The sequence below is a fragment of the Trachemys scripta genome, chromosome 1 (assembly GCF_013100865.1).
Source record: "Trachemys scripta elegans isolate TJP31775 chromosome 1, CAS_Tse_1.0, whole genome shotgun sequence".
In the NCBI taxonomy this organism is placed as follows: Eukaryota; Metazoa; Chordata; order Testudines; family Emydidae; genus Trachemys; species Trachemys scripta.
In genome coordinates, this window is record NC_048298.1 from 313,837,620 (window position 1) to 313,863,055 (window position 25,436).

At 44.6% G+C, this 25,436-nt stretch overlaps 1 protein-coding gene across 1 annotated transcript; it reads left to right on the forward strand.

Annotated features, from left to right (window-relative positions):
- Positions 1-12,578: 12,578 nt before the first annotated feature.
- Positions 12,579-20,762, forward strand: MMP7 (matrix metallopeptidase 7). The gene is made up of 6 exons (XM_034758882.1): positions 12,579-12,877; positions 14,708-14,931; positions 15,035-15,183; positions 17,513-17,638; positions 18,072-18,233; positions 18,875-20,762. The coding sequence occupies exons 1-6, from the start codon at positions 12,770-12,772 to the stop codon at positions 18,895-18,897; spliced, it is 792 nt and encodes a 263-aa protein (XP_034614773.1). The 5' UTR covers positions 12,579-12,769; the 3' UTR covers positions 18,898-20,762.
- Positions 20,763-25,436: the final 4,674 nt, after the last annotated feature.

Below are 25,436 nucleotides of genomic sequence, written 5' to 3' on the forward strand. Positions count from 1 at the left end.
TTGCAGAAATATATTTGTTTTGATTAAAATTTTGTCAAGAAGGTTTCTCAAGACCAGGATAGAATTTCTGGTCAAAACGAGAGAGAGTGAGAGACTCTGGAACAGCCAATAACCCAGTCATTAGGACACAGGCCTAGGAGGTCAGAGACTCAGCTTCAAGTCCTGGTCCATATCAGGCAGACCAAAGATTTGGGTGTGGATCGCCTACATCTTAGCTAAGTGCTCCAACACACTGGACTATTGTCTATTCCAGAGGGAGAGTGAGGAGTGTGTCTCCAACCCCCAACCACTCCCAGAACAAAGGTCTTAGTTTTATTCTGCATTAGGATGGAACAAATTTTGAAACTTCAACACCAAATCTGATTTGACACCAGTTGTATGATGGTGTAACCCCATTGTATTTGTGGAGTTCCTCTGGATTTACGCTACCATAATGAAGATCAGGCTCAGACTTATTATCTCTGAGTCCTTTTTGATAGAAACAGAATTCTGTAAATCATGAAAAATTCTACATTATTTGGTTTACTGTGTCTGTATTCCCAAAACTTTGTACAACCACCTAAGCATGTACATCGGTTTGATCAAAAAGGATAAGAAGATAAAGACTGGATTTGTCTATACATAAACTTAGGCCTTGTCTACACCGCACAGTTTTGTCAGTAAAAGGCAGCACTTGCTGACAAAACAGAGGATATGTACACACTACAAAGCTACTTTTGGCGGCAAAACTCTGCTGTCCAATCACCTTGATGAGAGGCATAATGCTTTTTGTGGCAAAATTAAAGCGTCAGTGTAGACACTGCCATTCCTTATGTTGACATAACTGGCCTCTCCCAGTAGCCCACAATGCCTACCGTGACCGCTCATCTCACTGTTTAGAACTCCGCTGCCCTGCAGGCATGCACCTCTCCCCTTTCCTCCAAGAAGCTTTGACATTCCTCAGCTTGGAGAGCTCACAGAGCTGCTAAGGATGCCACTCCTGGTAGCTGAGGCTGGAGCAGAATTTGAGGGAATCACACACCCATTAACTGGCAGACAGAATGGGCTGCTGCTGCAGGCAGGGAGAAGGGGGACAGACTGCTGTGCTGTGCTGGGCTGTGCTGAGCTGTGCAGACCTGGGGGCTGATGCCGGGGAGGGGGGGTGTCCACCTCCCCCAGGATTAGTTGCTCAGGCTGCTGTCTGAACTTAAAGCGACAGCATGCTGACACAATCTCCCCAAACACACACACTTCCCCAACACACACTCTGTTTCTGTCTCTCATACACACACACACTCCCTGTCACACACTCTCTCCCCCTCCCCCCCACATACACTTCAGTTCAAAAGCGGCTGACAATCTAGTAGGATGCCCAAGGAACAATTTTTTAGGTATAAGAAGTATAGACTGTTTAATATGTTCAATTAGTTGTTTAATAAGGCGTTTATGAAGTAATGTTAAATAAATCACTGGCTTTAAAATAAGATCCAATATGGAATGTATAAACTATTGACCCTTGGACTCCATCTCTGAGAGCGGACTTGTTTACCATTAAGACACAGGCTCAAACCAGTCAAGACCAGTTTTTCCCACCAAAACCAGCCCTCAGCATTCCATCTCCTCAGAACTTTTCCAGCCACAAAAGCTTTATAAGGACATGTTCAGCACCTGCACGGCGCTGTCCACCCCAGTGACAGCACATACACGGTCAGGTCTTCACAATGCTCCAGAGCTGAAAAGTGAAGAATACCATCTATCCCGCAGTGAGGCTGAGGAAAAGGAGGCCTGTCATCACCATTCCTGCCACATCTTACCATCTTACCTGTGGAGGATCCTGCATTCCTGGTGTCCATCATCCCAGAGGGTCTCCTTAGTCATCTGGACTCCCCAGTGCTCATCCTCAAAGGCTCTAAATCAGCTGGAGAGTGGAAGGTCCTGGGCATCACACCTGTACGTGGTATCCACTGCACCTGAACAGTAGAAAAGGTTTCTGTGCTGGGGCATCATTTAGTGTTTTCAAGTTTCCAAGGGAGGGTTTATGGGCCTGAGCTTTAAGCTCCCAAAGCCAGTCACTGTTTCATTGTATTAATTAAGTTTGCATTTTCCCCTATTCCTCCCAGTTTTCTATACCTTTACCCTGAATACACTTACCTTTGTTTGCACCAGATCACCTTGTCTCCTCTTTATTTTATTTACACCCACACAAGGAGGGAGGCTAAATCCACTGGTGATAGATACAGGAGGGAGTCGAGTTTGTATCTTCTGAGAAAAGGGGCTTTCCTTTCCTATTTCTCCCCTTCCATTTCTAAAGTTTTCCTTTGCAGCGTTGCCTTATTCCCCTTGAGGTAACAAATTGGATTGAGAAATCTGCATCATGTGATGCTGTACCTGCCACATGAGGCATTGCAAACCCTTCCTAAAGCACTCTGTGGCCATTTTCACAGTGGGATAGCTACCCACCATGCACTGCTCTCGGTGTCAACATAAGAGCTGCTAGTGTGGATGTGCTCTGCCGACACAAGGAGCATAGTGTGGACATGCAACAGCAGTTTTAATTAAAGCGGCATAACTTTTTTTTGATGAAACTCTGTAGTGTAGACAAGGCTTTAGAGCGTGAGTAAGCAGGATGTGAATATACAGTGCACCAGCTTAGTACGTGCCAAGTGGCCACATAGATCCTGCTGCTGCACACTACACAGCAGTGGGTCAATGCACATTATGGAACTTTTAGTGCATGGCAGCAGCACCTACATAGGCACTTAGTGCATGGCAGGCTACTGTACTGTAGATATACACCCCAGCTTACCACACACTTAAGGCTTGTCTTCACTACCAGGGTAAGTCGACCTAAGTTACACTACTCCAGCTATGTGGATAACGTAGCTGGAGTCTACGTACCTTAGGTCTACTTACCCCGGTGTCTTCACTGTGCTGAGTTGATGGGAGACGCTCCCAGTCCACTTACCTTAATCTTCTCGGGGAGCTGGAGTACTGGCGTCGACCGGAGAATGCTCTGCTGTCGATTTAGACCAGCTGCATCAATTGCAGCAGTGTCTGTCTCCCCATAGCGAAGACCAGCCCTAAGTCTCTATATAGACAAGCCCAGATCCTCAAGGGTAGGAGTTAGACCCCTAAATAACTTAGAGGATCTGGGCCTCTGTGACTGATTCTGACTATTCCTTATTTGCCTATTTATTTTTGCATTATTTTTAATTGTATTGCAGTAGTGCCTACAGCCCCACTCATGGACCAGGACCACACTGTGCTAGACACTGTACAGACACAGAATAAAAAGAGTGCGCATGACCCAATCTTTATTTTGTAATTTATTTTTAATTACAGTAATATGATTCCCAATATGATTCTATAATGACCAGGAAAATGTTTGCAACTGTTTAAAATATGTCAGTTCTTTGCTGTTTGATGCACATAGCCATTTTTAAAAAATCCCAGTATGTAGTAGGTGCTTTCCGGCAGAAAAGAAGGAATCATCCCTGCTCCAAAGAGCGAACAATCTAAGGATAGGTTGACGGACAAATAGACATAGAATTATAAATTCTTTACCATTCCTCCTAATCTTCATTTTTTGTGTGGTTATTCTTTCTGTCTCCAATTCAAATTGAATAAAGCAAAAATTGCATATCAAAAAGAAATTCTCATATAACCCAGGTGTGTGTGTCATCACGAAATAAAGAGACTACGTGTCTATGAAGATTATCAAGGAAGTGAAAAATAAAATGTATAAGATGTCAGATTTAGGTAATGTTTTCAGGAATGCACATCCTGTTGTGGTTTATTGCTTAATTTGATTATTGCAAAAACATACTCACTTGCACTGCTCTACATCCATTAACACCCAATGACTGCAAATACAATAAGAAGGTTGTGAACCCATAGTATGAGACATATTCTGCCCTATTGCTTAATTAGTGGGGACTCAAGTGTTTCTCCATTGTCATAGAAGCAGGATGGAACCAGAGGGGACTTTAAGGTCTCATTGTTATAGAATGTGCAGGCTGGAGGATTTAGCAGAGGAGGTGGTCTGCTGGCTAATCCCCAAACTGGAGGCAGAGGGAGAAGCACAGTGGCCCAGATCCTCAAAGTATTTAGGCACCTAATTCCATTGAAATCAATGGGAGTTTGGCCACTGTCTCCAAGGCTTCTGGAGGGAAAGTGGCTACCAAACTCCTTTCTAGAAGATAAGACATCTAATGTAGTAAGTAATGGCTGTGAGATACCAGCATTGCACAATGTCTTAAGTAAAGGATTAAAATCAGTCTTGAGCTTGATTTAGTTAGAGTACTATGAGCCTATGTGGTTCTGCTGGCAAAACAGACTGTATAAAGTTGATACCCCACTGTTACTTGGCACCGACAGAATCTGAATACAGTAGAACCTCAGGAACATCTCGGGAATGGAGGTTGTTTGTAACTCTGAAATGTTCATAACGCTGAACAAGACATTATGGTTGTTCTTTCGAAAGTTTACAACTGAACATTGACTTAATATGGCTTTGAAAATTTATTATGCAGAAGAAAATGCTGCTTTTAATCATCTTAATTTAAATGAAACAAGCACAGAGAGTTTCCTTACCTTGTAAATTATTTTTAAAACTTTCCCTTTATTGTTTTAATACTTTACATTTAACACAGTACTGTACTGTACTGGCTTTTTTGTTTTGTTTTGTTTTTGTTTCTGCTACTGCCTGATTGTGTATTTCCAGTTCCAAATGAGGTTTGCGGTTGACCGGTCAGTTCGTAACTCTGGTGTTCGTAACTCTGAGGTTCTACTGTACTTCTAACTATTAGCAAGCTAGACTTATGTCAGCATAAGTAAAACCATTTTTCCATTTTGAAAAGTTACTATGGTGTACTTTAGAATATTAGATCTGTTTTACTACATCAGTTAGAGGTGTGAAAAATCTACACTCCTGAGCGATGTAGTTAAGGCGACCTAAGTCCCCATGTAGACAGCGCTAGAATTCTTCAGTCAACCTAGTTACTGCCTCTCGGGGAGGTGGATTAGCTCCATCAGCAGAGAATCCCTCTGGTCTGCATAAGTAGTGTCTACACTGAACTGCTATAGCAGCCCTGCTGCAGTGGCACCGCTATAGTGTTTAAGTGTAGACAAGCTCTATGTAAAAATGATCCCTAAATACTCATCTGCTCTGTCAATCTGTGCAGTCAGAGTAATATTTGCTTCCTTCACTCTCCAAACTACATTTTTACCATCTTTTACACCAGTTACCACTGCAGAACCAACACACATATGGGAGAGGGAGCCCAGTCTGGCTGCCCTGGCTCATCCACCCCTAAAGGGGCTGTTAATTAAGTTCTATGAGCATGTACTTAACATCTCCTTTGCAGCCCCAGTGAAGACAATGGTGATGAATCAGTATATTAGTGGTTATCATCAGGCCTGAAGAGTCTTTATTACTAGAGATGATGAGCAAACCAGAAAGAACACAGCCTGATTTCCTACCCCAGGGTAGAGTTTGTATGGATGGTGTGATAAATGAAGTGTGTGGGGGGGGGGGGTAAGCTCCCTTTGATGGACACCCAGCCAGCCAGTTAGCTGAGAAAATCCCCTTGGACCCAGGAAGGAGCACTTGGGAATTCCTCCCTGTGGGGTACCCTCAAGCCCTTTCACACACACCCTCCTGGGAAGAGCTGAGAAAGAAAACAAAGGAAATTAGCTGTTGCTACCAGCTAATCAAACAACATGCACAAACCTCTTAGAACACCAAAAATACAATCCTGTTCTTAAAAAAGATAAAATGTATTAAAAACAAAAATAAAGGAAATACATTTGGAACTTAGGCTTTTTGCTAGATCTTAAAAGAAACAATTACAAAAATTAAGCATCAAGAGAGCTCTCTTGAGGTTCAGCTTAAAGGTTACAAGCAAAACAAAAGCATCTGGGGTTAGCACAGAGGAATCCACAAGCCAAAATAAAGAAATAAACCAAATTGCTTCTATTTAAACATGCCCTGTCCAATGATTTCTTCTAGGTATGGAAGATGAATTTTTATACCTGGTTCAAGCCTTACACAGCATTCCTGCTTATAGCATTGCTGGGAAATTATATATTTACTTATAAATGGAGCAAAATTAACATGAAACACACTTATTATTAACAATAGCATTACAGTAATGCCTAGATAAGATCAGAGACCCATTCAAATAGGAACTCTACAAGTAGGAAACTGCACCACTCCTGAGGAACTTACAATCTAAACATGGGAGAAAGGATGCAATATAATCCCTATTTTACAGATGGGGAACTGAGGCAGAGATATTTAAGTAATTTAGCTAAGGTAGGGTTACCATATTTCCACAAACAAAAAAGAGGACACTGGGGGGGGGAAGCCCCGCCCTAGCCCCGCCCCATCCACTCCCTCCCACTTCCCACCCCCTGACTGCTCCCCTCAGAACCCCAACCCCCCCTGCTTCTTGTCCCCTGACTGCCCCCTGCTGAGAACCCCCTACCCTAACTGCCCCCCCCCCAGGACCCTACTTGTCCCCTGACTGCCCTGACCCTTATCCACTCGCATGGGTGGCAGGGTTGTAGAAATTTTGGTGGTGCCCAGAACCCCCCACCCCACCTGCCTAAGGCTCTGGGAGGGGGGTTGGGTGGGGGGAGGAGGTCTGGGGTGCAGGTCCTGGGCTGGGGATTAGGGTGCAGGAGGGGTGCAGGTTCTGGGATAGAGTTTGGGTGCTGGGTGCAGGCTCCGGGCTGGGGCAGGGGGTGGGTGTGCAGGAGGGGGTGAGGGGTGCAGGCTCTGGGATGGAGTTTGGGGGTGAGAAGCGGTGCAAAGGGAGGGGGTGCAGGCTTTGGGAGGAAGTTTGAGGGCAGGAGGGGGTGTGTGGGAAGGGGGAGGGGGATTGGGAGGGAGTTTGGGGATAGGAGGGGATGCAGGGGTGAGGGCTGTGGGTCTGGGGATGAGGGGTTCATGATGCAGGAGGGGGCTCAGGGATGGAGCAGAGGATTAGGGTGTGTGGGGATGAGGGCTGGGGCTGGGGGGTTTGGGGTGTTGGAAAGGCTCAGGGCTAGGGTGGAAGAGCCGGGTAAGGGCAGCCTGTCTTCCCATTAGTGGATGGGGGCACTAGGACCCGGGGGCAGCAGACAGCAGTTGCTGCTGGCTCTGGCAGTACACCCAGACAAGGGAGAGGCAGACAGAGAGGGGGGGACCCACGGAGGGGGTGATGCGCAGAGGGGGGATGGCAGATGGAGGCTGGGGACCCATCCAACATTCCCCCGCTCCCTGACTGCCCCCCCTCCTCTTACCATTCTGGCTCCACGTGGGTCGGTTTGTGTGTTACACAGGACTACAGAGAGAGGGAGGGGGGAGCAGGGGAGGGCTCTGGCTGCTGGAGGCCAATGGGAGTGGGTCAATCGGCCTAGCTGCCCAATCAGTAGCCACACTCTGAATGGAAGGGAGGGAGGGGGGCGAGGGAGAAAACCTCCCCGGACATTTTAACCTTGTTACCAATTCCTCCTGGACGGCTATTTAGAGACGCAAAAGCCTGGACATGTCCGGGGAAATACGGACGGATGGTAACCCTAGCTAAGGTCACACAGGAACTTCGTAGGAAAGCCAAGACTTGAACCCCATTTGTAGAAGTCCTAGCATAGTGACTTAATCACAAGATCAACCTTTCTAGGTAGCAAGTATCAGAGGGGTAGCCGTGAAGCTCCCCCTCCTAGGTCACTTTTTTAAAACACAAACATTATTCTGTTCCATAAAATCCAGATGGGTTTTTGTGCGTCTCCAGCATGCCAAGGGAAGAGTAGGCCTTTTAAAAGCTCAAGAATCCTATGTGTTGCGATTACAATAGTGGGAACGTTTACGACTAAGGGAGACAGTTTCCATAGAAGCTAAACCTAAATTATGGAATTTGTTCTTGCAAGACACAAGTTTGACAAGAGACCAGAGACTTCCCCGCTTGCAGAAAGAAATGCAAACTCATTTCTTTGACTGAGCTGTTCCCCAGAGACACAATAGGCACAAACAATCAATAAACAAACCAAACTTTTTCTCCTGAAAAGGAAGAAAGAGAGAGAAACATTGTAAAATTTCATTTTAAATACTTGGAAGGCTCTCACATACTGCAGTGATACGGATTATGTAAGCAGACAGAGAGATGGCTAAGTGGTACCCATTAGTTAAGTTAATGTATGGGGAATCATGTGGGGTTGCAGCTGCTGAAATAAACTTGGTTAAGAATATTTATAGAGAACAAAAGACAGAGTAGCAGAATGAGTTCTTCATTTCAGCCTGTGAAGTAAGTTCTGAAAATATGGCTTTTTAACTAAGCAGTCTGTCAAAGTTAGACTCAGGACTCATAGTTTGTCAGACCACTCTGTTTTATTAGCACAGTGCTCTGCTAATAACACCCAGATAATATGAGCACCATGCAAGATTCAAACAGTCTTATTTATACAGATAAAAGGGTGAGAACTAAACAAAGGGACAGAGAGAGCAAAATTGTAAAATTTGCCTGGGGCACAATATGCATATCCTGCTTCCTTATTAACTCTTATCGATCTAAGGCTAATGCTTCACCAATCGCCCTTAAATGGAGCAATTCATTAACAGTTAATGTCTGCTTTCCTGACACCTGGATTGCAGCATGTCTCATTTTTACTTAAAGGTACATACCGCATTCTTTAAGTCATTCTATTTCTTTAATATAATTCATTTCACTTTCATACGTCATAGAAGGCTCTTGAGTTAAACGGTACTTCTGTCTCTGTGTCAAATATTGCAGGCACCAGCCTGTAAATATCAGATACTTGAGCCTACTGTAGGTGTTCCGATAAAGTTCCAACCCCAGGGTCTTTCTAACTAACCCCTACACTGACAGGTGCAAAAGGTGCGGTAGAAAGTAGAACCATAGGACTGGAAGGGACCTCGAGAGGTCATCTAGACCAGTCCCCTGCACTCATGGTAGGACTAAGTATTATCTAGACTATTCCTGACAGGTGTTTGTCTAACCTGCTTTTAAAAATCTCCTATGATGATGGAGATTCCACAACCTCCGTGGGCAATTTACTCCAGTGCTTAACCACCCTGACAGTTAGGAAGTTCTTCCTAATGTCCAACCTAAACCACCCTTAGTGCAATTTAAGCCCATTGCTTCTTGTCCTATCCTCAGAGGTTAAGAAGAACAATTTTTCTCACTCTTCCTGGTAACAACTTTTTATGTACTTGAAAACTGTTATCATGTCCCCTCTCAGTCTTCTCTTCTCCAGACTAAACAAACCCAATTTTTTCAATCTCCCTCATAAATCATGTTTTCTAGACCTTTAATCATTTTTGTTGCTCTTCTCTGGACTTTCTCCAATTTGTCCACCTCTTTCCTGAAATGTGACGCCCAGAACTGGACACAATATTCCAGTTGAGGCCTAATCAGCACAGAGTAGAATGGAAGAATTACTTCTCGTGCCTTGCTTACAACACTCCTGCTCATACATCCCAGAAGGATGTTCACTTTTTTTGCAACAGTGTTACACTGTTGACTCATATTTAGCTTATAGTCCTCTATGACCCCCAGATCCCTTTCCATAGTACTCCTTACTAGGCAGTCATTTCCCATTTTGCATGTGTGTAACTGATTGTTCCTTCCTAAATGGAGTACTTTGCATTTGTCCTTATTGAATTTCATCCTATTTACTTCAGACCATTTCTCCAGTTTGTCCAGATCATTTTGAATTTTAATCCTATCCTCCAAAGCACTCGCAAACCTTCCCAGTTTGGTATTGTCCGCAAACTTTATAAGTGTACTCTATGCACAGCACGGGAAGCAGGAAGGAGTCTGGGGGTGGAGCGTGGGCAGGGCCACACAAGGCTGTTTGGGGAGGCACAGCCTCCCTGTGCCTTCGATACCTGTCGGCAATGGTGGAGCAGCTCCATGTGGCACCTACCATGTATAAGGCCTGCTCCAGAGCTTACTGAAGACAATGGAAGTTTTTCTGTTGACTTCAGTGGGCTTTGGATCTGGCCCATAATGTGTATTGACCCCGATTCAGCAAAAATCTTAAGCATTCAATGAATCTACTCTTGTTCTTAAAGTTAGGTACATGCCTAATTAGTGAATCTGGACTATAATGCACAAGCTAGCCCTTAAGATGATTTTCTGGCACCATTACCTAATTGTAAGTGATCCTACCTCTCCACTTATCAAGGCCCAAATACGTGACAAAGACCAAAATGAGGAACACACAAATATTATTCATGCTGGACACTTAAAATGCTATGTGATTAGTGTAATCAACTCTTCTTCTAACCTCCTTTTCATTTCTAATGTAAGTGATCTTCAGCAATAACAGTGAGGGGACCGCAAATTTGTCAATCGAGAGGTATGGAAGTGAGGCTGGAAGGTGAATGGAGGTTTTGCTAAGAAGCGTCAGAAAGTAGGAGCAGATTCTGCATATAGCCTTCAGAAATTGCCATTTTTTTCATAAATAAAAATTTGAACAGTAGCTTTTCCTGGTGAACTTAAACACAGATCTGAAAAAATATTTAAATCAAACTAAATACTCAGACAGCACAGCAAAAGGCATTGAAGTCTTATCTATCTAAAGAAACTAAAACAGTTTTGTTGTAATAGCAGATGTACAGTATAATAAAGTTCATATATGGGCCAAGGAAAACTTTTCTCATGATTTCATGACCTTTTATGGTAAATTCTTTCTTCTGGGCATCAGCCAACACACTTGAGCCAATCTTGAACTCTTCATTTAAGGACAGACTCAAGTGTTGCCTAAAATAAATTTGTTCAAAACCTACCTCAATCCTCCCTTACAAGAATAATGACCAGTGACCATTCAACAATGAATCACTTGGTTCTACTTCACTTTTTCACCCGACTGAACATTAAAAACACTGAAAGGCAAAATACAGAAGTCATCATATCAGATATGATACATAGTTCGTAGTTTCACTGTGAAATACTGAGAGGCACTATTGCCTACAGCACAAAAATTCCCCTCTCAGTCAGTGGGATTATTCTACAAGAGCTAGCTAAGCATTGGTTTTCACAGAACGATTACTTACCTGAGTAAAGGTCCTATGAATCTTTAGATGGCAAGACGGAGACTTTTTTTATATAGTATTATCCTGCTTCATTGTGTGGAAGGAGTAGCCACAATAATTAATATTACCCAAGAACTTTTATTCTAACATCCTATAGGTTTCAATATTTCAATAACTTTCACCTCTGAGGTTGAAATTTCCTGATTTGGGGCCAGACTTTCTGCTGTGCCCAGTTTCTGTTGAGCGCAGCAGAGTGAGGGGGTGTTAGTGAGCTAGTTATGGCCCCCTGAATCTCTGGTTCAGCTTTGGCCCTTGCCCAGGTTAGAGAAGCCTGGGGGCTGCTCTAACTAGTGTTAGCTGATAATGACCTTGGAATTTCTCTGATTTATGTGAGGAACCAGATCATCCCCCTGATAGCCCAAGATTGTGAGAGCACAAAGTGGCAGACATCTGTCTTTTAACTGTCACCCCTTTCTCAATTGTGCCAAAGCACAGCTCAGCCCCAGGAAACTTTCTATTAATTTCAGTCAAAGTAGAACTGGGCCCTAAGGCCTCTCTCCTGCAATTACATACATGCTTAACTTTATGCATGTGAGTAGTCCCATTGTGAAACACAACAGATGCCTCTTCCCCAGTTACAGCACCATGCTGGGATGGCTTCTGGGAGGGGTCTATTTGTCCTTTTCCTCCAGCTTAGATCCACTGTCACTAAGTTGTACACGCACAAAGCAACAGTAAGCTGATATCTGGCCTGAAGTACCCTGTGCAATAAATCCATTGCTTTCTGTAGAATTCCATGGAGTGCTAATGAAGCCAGAATAGATCAGATAGATGGCCTTGGCCCAGCTCTGCTCTCGTTTACACTACTACTACCTCACTGAAATCCAGAAGGCTGCACCTGCATAACTGAGTATGGCTCCTTACTCTTTCATATAAGCATCTGGTTGTTGTTTTTTTCACATGCGTACCATAGGATAGTTCTAGCCCCTTTATTTTATACCTAATAATCCATTATAGAGATTGACTCATCGGAGCCTATCAGATTTGAAGTAAAAAACATTGAGATGCCCAATAACCTTCCTACATATAGAAGGGGCCAGATGCTGACCTCAATTAAATCTGGAGAAACCTCACTAACTTCAGTAAATTTACTCCGGATTTTCAATAACTTCGAGGTAACTGACATCAGAATTTGGGCCAGAAAGCTTAAACAGAAACTTTTACAGTGGCAGGTATCACAAAGTATGTAGTTTTAAGTGATTTCATTCACACGGCACTAACACTCATTTAGTCACGTCCTCCGCAGTCAATCAATACATGCAGAGTATCAAGCCAGAAGAGTGTTGAAATGTGTGTTAATGGCACCAAGGAAATTTTGGGAAGCTGAGATAGTACAGTAAGCATATTTATTGACTGAGGTTAAGAAAGCTAATTTCCCTGTGCCTCTGTGGTTTTAGCGCCTGAATCGCATGAATGGAGAGATAAAGAAAGTTGGCTGCCTGTTCTGTCAGTGTGACATCAGCTGTGCTGTCAACAAAAAGATTTAGTTAATGTTTCTTCATTTACATTTGGAATAAAGACACCTTAGAAGTGTTACCGCAAATAACAAAACCACAGAGGAAGCCTAAAAATGACTCATGCAATCTATTACCACACACAGCAGTAAGGGCCTATATAAGCATTATAGCTGTGATCATTAGACACAGAAGACCTCAGATTTTCTCTTTTTAGCAGAGATCATCTGATAACACTATGAGATACATCCTACTCTGCGCTGCACTGTTCCTGCCTGAAAGTCTTGCTGTCCCAGTTCAGTTTAAGCCAAAGCCACAGAGCTCCGGAGACCTGAAGCGTATACAGGTTTGTCACGAATGGGGCCGTAAGGGTGAACTGTGAATATGCTGCTTTTCCATTTTAAGTCTACGTCCTAATTATTATATTTCTTTCTAGAGAGCATTTCACATCATTTTATTTTTACCTTGGTGTTATGTGGTTGTTACAAGTCAGTTCACAAAAACTAGAAGGCATAAAGTGGAAATTTTGAAAGCGCCTAAGTGAAATTGCAAAAGTGAATTAGGGCCAGGTATTAAAGATATTTAGGTACCTAAAGATATGGACCGGCATCTAGTGGGACTTTCAAAGGAGCTTATAATAATTATATATATATATGAAATAAATTCCAAGAAAATGGAGTCTCTAAAACCAATGGGCCAAATTAAGGATTAATTTGATGTATGTGTGGGTGTGTATTATATATATATATATATATATATATATATATATATATATATAATATTCCAGTAAGATAAAAATAATATATTAATAATGAGGGACTAACTATTTTAGATGTATCTAACCATAGTTGTATCCAGTGCTCACATTTCTTTGAGAAGAGGCAAGACTAATTATATACACCACACTGGTTGGACTATTCTCTAGATTCTAATGCTCAGTGAACTCCCATTAAAATAAACAGGACCACTTGCTTCAGTGTCTTGCTATTATTGGACAAGGCTTTCTCTGTATATTTTAACCTGTATTGTGGAGAGATGGCAGGCTGTTTCATAGCACTTGAAAGTGGTAGACTGAAGTGTGAAAAAAAGATGTTATAATTATCCATGATTAGCGTATAAAGTAACACCACCACCACCACAAATAAAAAGTTGGGGGAGTTTTAGGAGAGGTGATTTCATCTTATTGTGGAGTAAAACCTATGTTAAAAAATATCCTCGAGGAGTCCACCGTTCTCACAAACCCTCTCCTTCTGGTGAGACCCATCATATAAAAAGGTACAGGATGATTTCACAGTAATGTTTATCAAAAATTGTCACAATGAATGATGATTTATTATTATTTGTATTGAGTACAAACAATATGATCCTTTGGTCCTACCCTCCACCTCCCCTTACTCTATCTATTTTCAAGCCAAAAATACTGCTTGGTTACAGATCATTTTCTGGGAAGTCCTGTAGGTCAAGCCTGTAGAGCCCTTTTTTTTTTTTTTAAATTAAAACTCTCCTTCTTTGCACATTACTGATTGATAGTCTAATTGTTCCTTTTTAAGAAGTTCATTGAGAACCTAGTTGCAAATGACATCTTCTGATGTTCGTTTGAGTAATTGCTTATGCATGAACCTTTCCAGGCCTAAGAACCTAGGCACCCATTTCTCATTTACACCAATGCCTTTTTACACCACTTTGTAGTGTAAAGGGATCTGAAAGTGGGTATACATTTACACTCATTTTAATGTCCCTTTACACTGCCAGTCTGGTATTATGAAAGGTCCTTAGAGTAAATGAGAATCAGACCCTCTGGACATTTACAAATAATACTATAACCAATACCTGCACAGAACCCTTCATGTATTTCATAAAAGAAAACAGAATAGAGCCCTGAAGCATCTGGATGTGAAGTAAGGTTAAGTACACAATTCTCAAAGGAGAAAGGTAGTGAATATTTTAACAGCAATCTACATTTTTATTTTGTTCACATATATTGGAAAAGTGCCCTCATATCTGTCTACATTGTTTCCCTGTTATGACAGATCACGGTGGGTTTCTAGGGGTGCAGTAGTGTAAGTATACCCAAGGATCATCTGGGTCTTACACTTGCTGACAAGTTGATTCTTAAAGGTATAAGAAAACACAACTGGAGATACACCCTGAGTCTAATGTTTCTTTTTATTTTCAGAATTACCTTGACAGGTTCTTTCCATCCATTAATAAAGCAGATGACCGTACCTTAGAAGAGAAAATTAAAGAGATGCAGAAATTTTTCCACCTGACTATAACAGGAAAATTTAATTCAGAAACAGAGGAAATGATGGATCAGCCAAGGTGTGGCATCCCCGATGTATTAGATTACAGAACATTTCCAGGAAATCCAAGATGGAGGAAGAATTTGTTGACTTATAGGTTGGTTATATTTCACTTTTTGTATATTTTGTTTTCTTTTAATGATGCCATATCATTCTATACCTTAAAATGACAATATTTTATTTTCTTGTGTTGCCAAAAGGATCCTTAACTATACACCTGATCTGCCTCGTTTTATGGTGGAGGAAGCAATCGAAAAGGCTTTTAAGGTGTGGAGTGACGTGACTCCACTGAAGTTTCAAAAAGTTGCCAGGAGAGAAGCAGATATCCTGATTCGTTTTGCGCATGGTGGTGAGGCTGCTGCTGAATTTTTAAGAATCCATGAATTACATTTTATTTAAAGCTGAAGCTATGCTTTGAAAGCTTATATGTTTTCATAGCCAAAGATTGAACAGAGAACAAATATTTTCATTCTGAGTTTATCTAATTTTTATCTTGTTCTGCAAGATAAAATATACAGTCAGTATAGCTATCAGGAGGTAGCCGTGTTAGTCTGTATCCACAAAAATAACAAGGAGTCCAGTGGGACCTTAAAAACTAACAGATTTATTTGGGCAGAAGCTTTCGTGGGTAAAAAAACCTCACTTCTTCAGACTGACGTTTTTTACCCACGAAAGCTTATGCCCAAATAAATCGGTCAGTATAGCTGCCTCTCAAGGGAGGCATTGAGTTTATATATAACATTGATAACAAATATAAAATATTAGATAATATTTGATATCAATGTTAACTAATCAACCATCACAAAAATGCCTTGGGAGTTCAAACAGTAAAATTAGGAAAATAATATCTACTTACTTGATTGTAAACATACTCCTCTGCCATGAACATTACTCCTATTTGTGAGCAAGCAAGGATTCTGCATGCCTGTGTGGGGTTTAAACACCTTGGTCACATGCCTCATTGTAAAACAGAAACATAGATTTTTTGCCTCTTTAGAGCCAAACACAAACAGAGCAGGGCTTCTTTCCACTGCAGTCCAAAGCAAAGCCATAGGGTGTGGCTTGTTTTAGCCATGCTCAAAGCATAGGTCTAAAGAGTGTCTCACTTCCAAGAAGTCTGAAAGCGGGAGAACGAATGCACGCGCACACAAACATGCATGCACCCTGGTTCCCCTCTCAGTGCTAGTCCTCCTCTTAGGCCTTGTCTACACTAGGTACTTGCTTTGGTAGAGCTATGTCCCTCAGTGGTGTGAGAGGCAGCTATTCTGACCATTGTAGACCAGTGCTAGGTTAACAGGAGAATTCTCCTATTGACCTAGGTACCGCTAGAGCCCTGCGCAGATACAAATTTATATCCGTGGATATAAATCGGTGTCCGCGGAACTGCAGGGCTCTCCCGGGAACCACAGCGGTGAAAGGAGCAGTACATGGGGCGGCCGGTCCCAGGAGCCAGCGCCCTGCATCGGCAGCTCCTCCATTGTGGCTGTACTGCCCCCAGCCCTGCCTCTGTCCCTTCCACACTGCTGTCTGTGTCTCCTGTCTGGGGGTGTGCATGCCACTTGAACACAAGAGTGCAACCAGCTGCTGGTTCCTGGTGCCCAACAGGGATGGTACAATTGCGCCGAAGGAGCTACCAGCGGGGGGCACTGGATCCTGGGAATGGCAGCCCCACGTTCTGCTCCTTTCGCCACTGCAGTTCCCAGGAGAGCCCTGCAGTTCTGTGGATAACGATTTATATCTGTGGATAGCCGCATCAGCAGATATAAATTTGTATCCGTGCAGGGTTCTAGCTACTGCCGCTTGGGGAGGCAGAGTTCCTTCACTGATGGAAGAACCTCTTCCATCAGCGTAGGTAGTGTCTACATTGAAGCGCTCCAGTGGTGCAGCTGCAGCATTCTAAGTGTAGCCAATCCCTTAGAGATTCATCCACAAACATCCAATAACACAATAATCTTATGTGTTTTCCGGGTGATGAATTTTTCACAACTATCCTGCAAATCCTTGCACTCCAGCAAGAAATTGTAGCCCTTCTTATAGGCAGAGGAGGAGAGTCAACCTTTTCCAGCCAACCTCTGGATGAGGGTCTGGACATCCCAAACACTGTTATAGAAGAATCTAACAGAAGATACCAGTGTACCAAGTGAGGTCCTCAATTTTTCAAAGCTGTGGTTACTGATAACATTCACCTGATGTATTATAAGTGGTGCAGATGGCATTATCTATAGTTATCATTGCCCGATACTGTCCATTATAGGACCTTCAGATGCTTATAAATTTGCAAAACTTAAGCCATTCAGACATTTTCTTGCTGGGTGTCAGCCTCAGGCTGAACATTTTTGTAAAGTTTTGATAAGATGATTCCGCCATTTCTGAGAACATGCCCTCAATAACACAGAGGTCCTGTGGGGAAAATATAATATGCGATCATGTAATTAAAAACTGTACCATAATGCATACACACACAGGAGCCGAATTCATTGCATAGGCAATCTTAAGTATGGCATTTCCTACCTTCTGAGTGCTTGATTTTGCAACATTACCATTATTTTAGTGTCATTTTTAATGTAATGTAATCTACAATTAATAAAAGCAAACTCTAAACTTCAAGATGTTGAATTCAATGTTTAAAATGCATCATTCTGTCAATTGCTGACACATTCATTTCTTTTCACATGCAGAACATGGCGACTCAGCCCCCTTTGATGGAAGAGGGGGAATACTGGCCCATGCCTTTGCACCTGGCTCAGGGTTAGGAGGAGATGCTCACTTTGATGAGGGTGAGAAGTGGTCAGAAGATCATATAGGTAAAGTATTCTATGTACCCGTCACAATAATTTCAGCTCCTGCTAAACAAAACCCTGGTGTTTGCAACATACTTACATTTACCTCCCATAATAGGCATATAGGGTCTGAGGCACTCAAAGCACTTTACAAAGGTGGGCAAGCAATATTATCCTCTTTTTATAGATGAGGCACAGAAGGTTTAAGTGATTTGCTCATGGTCAAAAGATGAGTCGGGAATAGATTTCAGGTTTCCTGACTCCCATTCCTGGGATCTGCAATATTCTTCCTAAAACATGTGGACATACATATTGTAATTAAATGGGAGAGCAGGTAAAAATAAATTAAACTTATTGGATTTCATCACAATGGAAAGAAAGATGCAAATTCCCCTGGTTGTAATGCTCTGTTCCATTATAAGTTAACAATTTTTTTCCACTTTTTTCTATATTTTAGGAACAAATTTGTTTCTTGTTGCTGCACATGAATTTGGTCATTCTCTGGGACTCGGTCATTCAAATGTTGAAGGTGCTCTGATGTACCCTATCTATCGCTACTGGGACCCAGACACCTTCAGCCTTCCAGATGATGACAGACAAGGAATTCAGAAATTATACGGTAATTTCAGTGTGAGATGTTAATTTTTATATAAAAAATGACCAACAAAGGGACAGATTTTGCCACACTTTACACTGAGAAGTACCTTACTCAGCAAACAGCCCCACTGATTTGAATGGCCTACTCTCAGAGTAAGGTACTATGCAACATAAGGGTATCAAAATTTAGACCAAGACAACATAATTCACTTTATACCTCCCACCTACCCTTTCTGGAGTCTGAGAGCAACATCTCCATATTGCAACAAAAGCTAATAAAGTTGGAGATCCTGGCAGACTATGTGTTCCCAGCACACCAGTGCCTTGCAGAAATCAATGAGGATAACATTCTGCTAGCCATCTATTACTGAGTAGTACCTTGCTCTGCCGAAAAGGCCATTGAAATCAGTAGGACTACTTGCTGAATGAGAGTTTGCTCAATGTCAGTATGGCAGAATCTGGCCCTCACTTCACTGCTCATGGAGTCAGGTGCTACTCACTGTGAGTTACAGTGGCAAAATTGCACCTTAAACCAATGAGAAAATCTTGCCTGTGGCACTTGTGTGGACATCCCCTTCTATGGGACACTTCACAAAGTGTATATTTCTCTATATTTTGTCTCTTACACAAATATCTTCATGTTTCCATATTTCTATTCCACAGGCCGCAAAAGTGAAAACTTCTAAAGAACCATGGTGTGTTTAAAAAGAATGAAGAATTCACACCATAAATGTTTCCTTTTATTTCTTCAGTGAATTAAAATTGCAAATGTTTGAAGAGCAATTTCTACTCCTATACATTTACTGAGATTTGAAAACCTCTTTAAATTTATTCAGTAGTTTCTGTGAAAATAAAAATTCTCCCAGCACTGTTCTGCCTCCTGCATTCCTGTCTGTCCTAATATCTGGTGGGTTGCATTTCACTGATGGGTTCAGTGACTCCTGTACGTACAATACATATACACAGGACAAAATTCTCAGTTGGGTGCTTGAAATGCATCTAACTCCATGGCTTAGGCTCCTTGTTCCTAGCCCACTCTCTTCTCCCTGTCCCTGCCCTGTCCCTTCCCCCTCCCTGCCCTGTTCATACCCAGACTCAGAGTACCCTCCATAGGGCCCAGCAGAAGGATGTAAGATGATGCAGTGTACACAACAAATCCCCACTTTAGCACCAGAAGGGTTGGATCCCCACACAGAGGGTCTCTCCCTCTGTCCCCAAATCCCATGGAGATCTAAGAGGCCAGTTCTGTTTAAGTACTTAGGGGATATGACCTCACTCACTGCGGAACTTGAATGCTTCTCAGGTATTTAAATATGGAGATCACAATTATGGTACCCCACCACTCTCCATTTTTATCCACTCCTTAATCAGGCAGGCTCCTGTTGAAGTCAGGACAAGATAAAAAAAAGAGTAAGGGCCTCAGGAAATAGCCTATGGCAGCCATCCCAAATGTTTGAAACCTGAGCCACCCTTCAGGAAAAGGAAAGTAATCACACATTGTGACACAGAGGCCCTGTCATGAGACTGGGTCATAGGCAGTCAGGTCTAGTGCTTGGAGCAGGAGTCAGACCTAGTCAGAGTCCAAATGCCAGAGCCCAAGGTCAAGGCAGAGTCAGAGCCAGGGATCGGAGCCAAAGGTCAGAACTGAAGGCAGAGTCCAAATGCCATCGACAAGGGTTGAGTCAGAACCAGGGCTGAGCATCAGAACCGGATTCCATGGAGTCAGGGAAGGCAGGAGCAGGGCTGGGACAAGACAGGAACAAGGCCGGGTGCAGGGCAGGGTTTAGCTTGGAGCAATGCCAAAGCAAGTCAGGAGCATGGCTTGGAGTGAGGCAAGCACAGGGAGGCACAGAATCTGTGGGCATGTACATTGATCCTCTATAGCTGCTGGGCTTAAAAGCAAGCCACCTGACTGCTTTAGCCAATTAGGTGGTTCTGCTGTGCTCATTGGCTGCCTGGTGACCGGGCAGGCACAGCTGCAGGTCCTGACTTCTAACAGACCCATTGGTGCCAGCTGGCAAAGGTTTCACTACTGTATGTCACCAACATACTGTATGTCAGGCCTGACAAGCTCACTACACCTATCACGCTGCTTTCATGTCCCACAAGGGACATGTGATGTGTCTAATAAAAGCTTACGTCATACTGATCCTTCTAATTGTTGTGAGATGTATGTACAGATGAAGTTTAAGGCAGTACGTATATGTACTGAAAATACGTCTTTGACAACCCTGCCTGGACCACAGTCTCTAACAGGTATTGCCACACGAAGGGATGTAGATTCACCTATCTACTTAGATTCACATGTAAAAGAAGCTTTGTAAGCCCACACAATGGAAGACTCCACATGCAAAACAGACAACAGGAGTAAGTGAAGATAGCTTGGAGCCAGCACTCCAGGAAAGGATCCACGGGGGTCATCCTGACTCTGAGGACAAAATCAATGGAGGCAAAAATCACCTTGTTTATCCTCCCCTGCATGATGCAAAAAGCCTTTTTCCTTCCCCATGAAAGTTGGATCCCAGGCATGTTGGTTAATGATGCTGGGAGATTGCTTTAGGTGAGAAACTGCTGTAATCATTGATTTTAACCTGTTAATGTTACATTTAGACTCTAAGAAGCATGTTATGATTTTCATTTTATATGTAACCCGTTCTGTTTCCATTATTCTGACTCAGTATCTCTTAAATCTTTGATAATAAATATAGGATTATTCCATTATACATATATCTCAGTGCTGTGATGTTATAAAAGATCTGATCCTGAGTTGTACCAATCAAGCTGTTTGTATTCTGTTCCCTTGGGGACAGCTAACCTGGTAATTTCTGTGAGTGTCCTGTGACAGGAACCTGATGCTACAGAGGAACACTTTCACAGGGACTTGGGGGCTGTGGTGCACCTATCGTTACTGTGCGAGGCAAAGTAAAGGCTGGCAGAGCCATCCTACCAATCTCCTCAGGGCTAACAGACTGGTGGTGTTAGAGAGAGAAAGCATGAGAAAATCTTCCTCTCACTGGATGGGTAACAAGAGCCCTGGGCACCCCAAGAAAGCTACACATACCCCTATAACCTACTTTCACTCCTCCAGGTGCCTCTTAATCTTAGCCAAACACTCAAATATGTTCAGACCATGTTCAAATATGATAAGAACTGTTATAAAGAGGACCCTGATCAACTGTTCTCCAAGTGCATTAAAAGTTGAAGTAGGAATCAGCTTGATCTGCAGCAATGGAGATTTAGGTTAGATATTAGGAAAAACTTTCTAACTAACTATAAAGATAGTTAAGCTCTGGGATAGGCTTCAAAGGGAAGTTGTGGAATCCCTATCACTGGAGGTTTTTAAGAACCCATTAGACAAACAGCTGTCAGGGACAGTCTAGGTATAGTGCTGAGCTAGATGATCTTTCTAGGTCCCTTCCAGCCCTACATTTCTATGATTCTCTAAACTGTGGAATTCAACTGGTGAGCCCCACAGTGAACTGACCCTCCAGCCTTCACCCAGCTCTAGTCCAATGTGAATTATTAACAAAATGAGCTGGTCCCTGATACGGAGAAGTCACAAGACCAGTGAGCACAGCAGGACATACCCTATCAGAGATACCTAATGACAGTCATTCCCTTGTAGTGCAGTGGGGGAAGCTAGGGAATCCAATAGGTCTTCTTCGAGTGCTTGCTCATATCGATTCCAATTAGGTATGCGCGCGCTGCGTGCACGATCGTCGGAAGATTTTTACCTTAGCAACTCTTGGTGGGTCGGCTGAGGCGCCCCCTGGAGTGGCGCCCTTATGGCGCCGGATATATGCCCCTGCCGACTCAGCGGCCCCTCAGTTCCTTCTTACCGGCCGTGACCTCCACATCCCTAGCTTACTCGTTGTATTATAGATAGTTCTTTAGTGTAGTTTACCAGTTTAGTAAGTTTAGAGTTGTTCTTATTGTGTTTTGTAGATATAGTGTATATAAGTTGAGGAAACGGGGTTTATCCCCATTCCTCCGCCCGGTACCAGGGCTCATGCCCAAGTCTCCGGGTTTCAAACCTTGCTCAGCCTGTCTCAAGCCGATACCTATTGGAGATCCCCACGACTCCTGTTTGAAGTGCCTGGGGGAATCTCATCAGCCTGATAAAGTGTCGCATTTGCAAGGCTTTCAAGCCTCGGACAAAAAAGGAGCTGGACTTCCATCTAAAACAGCTCCTGATGGAGACGGCACTTAGTCCAATGCCCTCGGCACTGCGCACAGACCAGGAACCGTCAGTCTGCAGCGCGCCTCTGGCACCGGAGCGACCCAGCACCAGCAAGGTCCCTCGGCACCGGACGTCTCTGGCATCGGTACAGATGCGACACCGCTCGCTGTCCCCATGGCCCAAGAAGCAGCACAAACCACCTGCTGCTCCTTCGCAGTTGCAAGCACCGCCTGCGGCCTCAGTGGAGCAGCGCCCCGTGCCAGACCATATGAAGGCGCCAACTCCAGCACCGTCGATTCCAGCGCCCCAAGTGCCGTTGAATCCGGTGCAGATAAGCTCCCCGGTGCACACCGTGGTTGAGCTGGGTCTACTGTCCACTCCAGAGACCTTCTCCACTGCTCGCGACCTGATAGCTCTGACTGAGCCTGGACCGTCTCACCCACCGGCACCGCCGGTGCGGACTGTCCCATCCATAGGGAAGCCCGCCTTCATGCGACCTCCATCGCAGGGTGAAACAACTCGGCACCGCTCTCAGTCCCGGTCTCGGTCCCGCAGATGGTCCCGGTCGAGGCGCTGCTCGCAGTCCCAGCACCGATCTCCATCTCGGCGCCGGTCATACTCGCAGCACCGTTCCACCTCCCGAAGGTCTCCTTCCCGGTACGATCGGTACCGATCCACCTCCTGGCACCAATCCCGGCACCACTCGTCGTGCAGCCAGTCACAGCAACGCCTGCACTGTCGGTCCTTGTCTAGATCTAGATCAACCTCCCGGCACCATTATGACCGTTGGTCCCGCTCCCGATCACGGTACTGCTTGGGACACCGGCCCTGGTCCCCAGTCCCCAGGCGCGGGCCAGTAGACCGCAACGCTTCAAAGCAACAAGTGTGTTCGGCACCGCCTTGGCCTTCTCATCAGAATTTGGCATTATCCCAAGCGGCAAGTGCCTATGAGGTCCATGGCCAGGACGCGGATGATGCTAGCCAGAGACTGGATGAAAGCCAGGATCCCGACCAGGGTCCCCCACAATGGTCCTTCTGGACCCCCTGGGCATACCACCAACCCCAAGGTGGCCCCTCAGGAGCTTCTCGCTTGGCTCATTTGGAGCCTTGGGTGCCTGAGGCAACTGTTAGCCGTCCTCCCCCAATACCCTCTGAGATGACCGCCCTACCACCTCAACAGGCTGATGCGCCTACGGATGTAGACCTACGGCAACCGGACCCTCCTCAACCTGACCTTCCCCAGGACCCACTAGTCCAGGGATTGTCCTCCTCATCCTCCTCCAGCCCTCCACCTATAGATCTTCGTGCTCACCAGGATCTACTTTGTAGGGTGGCACAGAATATGAATCTGCAGGTGGAGGAAGTAGCGGAAGTTGCGGACCCGTGGTGAACATCTTGTCGGCTGATGCCCCCATGCAGGTAGCTTTGCCCTTCATCAAGACCATTCAGTCTAATCCCAACACTATCTGTCAGTCCCCAGCGTCCATCCCTCCAACATCCAGAGGGATGGAAAGGAAATACATGGTGCCCTCTAAAGATTATGAGTACTTGTATGTGCACCCCCAACCTTGCTCCCTCCTTGTACAGGCTGTAAACGAGAGGGAGAGGCATGGCCAACGAGTCTCCGCCCCTAAGTCCAAGGATGCTAGACCCCTGGATCTGTTCGGGCGTAAAGTCTACTCAACTGGTGGCCTACAGCTCAGGGTAGCTAACCAGCAGGCTCTCCTGAGTCATTATAACTATAACACCTGGAACTCGATGGGGAAATTCAAGGAGTTGGTTCCCCAGGAGTCCAGGGATGAGTTTGGGGCCTTGCTCGAAGAGGGCAAGAAAATGGCAAGGACATCCCTGCAGACGTCCTTAGACGCAGCTGATTCAGCAGCTAGAACTCTAGCCTCGGGAGTAGCTATGTGATACATCTCCTGGCTGCAAGTGTCTGGCCTTCCACCAGAACTGCAGCAGACTATTCAGGACCTACCTTTTGAGGGCCAAGGGCTCTTTTCAGATAAAACTTATCCCAGACGGCAAAGTCTGAAGGATAGCCAGGCCACCATGCGCTCTTTGGGCATGCATACCCCAGTGACACAACGCAGGCCCTTCCGACTCCAGCCGCAGCACACTTACCCTAACCCTCGACCACGACAGGACTTCTCAAGAAGGCGTGGTCGTGGCAATAGGCGGCGACAATCTGGTCCGCAAGCAGGCCAGAATCAAGGGCTCCCTAGACCATCAGCGGGGCCCAGACAAAACTTTTAAAGCTGCGCTCAAGGATGGAGCACCAGTCTCCTCCCAGGATCCTTTCCTATCTTTCTCCAACCGCCTCTCCTCTTTCCCCCATGCGTGGTCCCACATAACGTCGGACCGCTGGATCCTACACACGGTGGAAACTGGATATCATCTCCAGTTTATTTCACACACCCCCTTCACACCCACCCTCCCCGTCCCTCTTCAGGGACCCTTCTCACGAGCAACTCCTCTTACAGGAGGTACAAGCGCTCCTGTCTATCGGAGCAGTGGAAGCGGTACCAAGGGACTTGAGGGGCAGGGGTATTTACTCCCGCTATTTCCTAATTCCCAAAGCAAAGGGGGGACTCTGGCCCACCCCTGCGCGGACTCAACAAATTCATGGTAAAGTTGAAGTTCCGCATGGTTACCCTGGGAACCATTATTCCTTCCCTGGATCCCGGAGACTGGTACGCCGCCCTCAACATGAAGGACGCGTACTTCCACATAGTGATTTCCCACCTCTCGGGCGGTTCCTTCGCTTTGTGGTTGGACAGCAGCACTTCCAATTTACAGTCCTCCTCTTCGGCCTGTCCACGGCACCAAGGGTCTTCACAAAATGCATGGCTGTCGTAGCGGCCTGACTCCGCAAACATCAAATCCAAGTGTTTCCGTACCTCGACGACTGGCTCATTCGGGGTCGGTCCGAGCTACAGGTGCAGTCTCATGTTCAGTTCATCATGACCTGCTTCAGGCAACTGGGCCTGCTGCTCAACGCCGAAAAGTCCACTTTGGAGCCAACCCAAAGAATAGACTTCATTG

Coding starts and splice junctions, on each gene's coding strand:
- MMP7 (XM_034758882.1), top strand. CDS start 12,770: ATGAGATACATCCTACTCTGCGCTGCACTGTTCCTGCCTGAAAGTCTT. Junction 12,878..14,707: donor GAGACCTGAAGCGTATACAG/GTTTGTCACGAA, acceptor TTTTATTTTCAG/AATTACCTTGACAGGTTCTT. Junction 15,184..17,512: donor GATTCGTTTTGCGCATGGTG/GTGAGGCTGCTG, acceptor TTTCACATGCAG/AACATGGCGACTCAGCCCCC.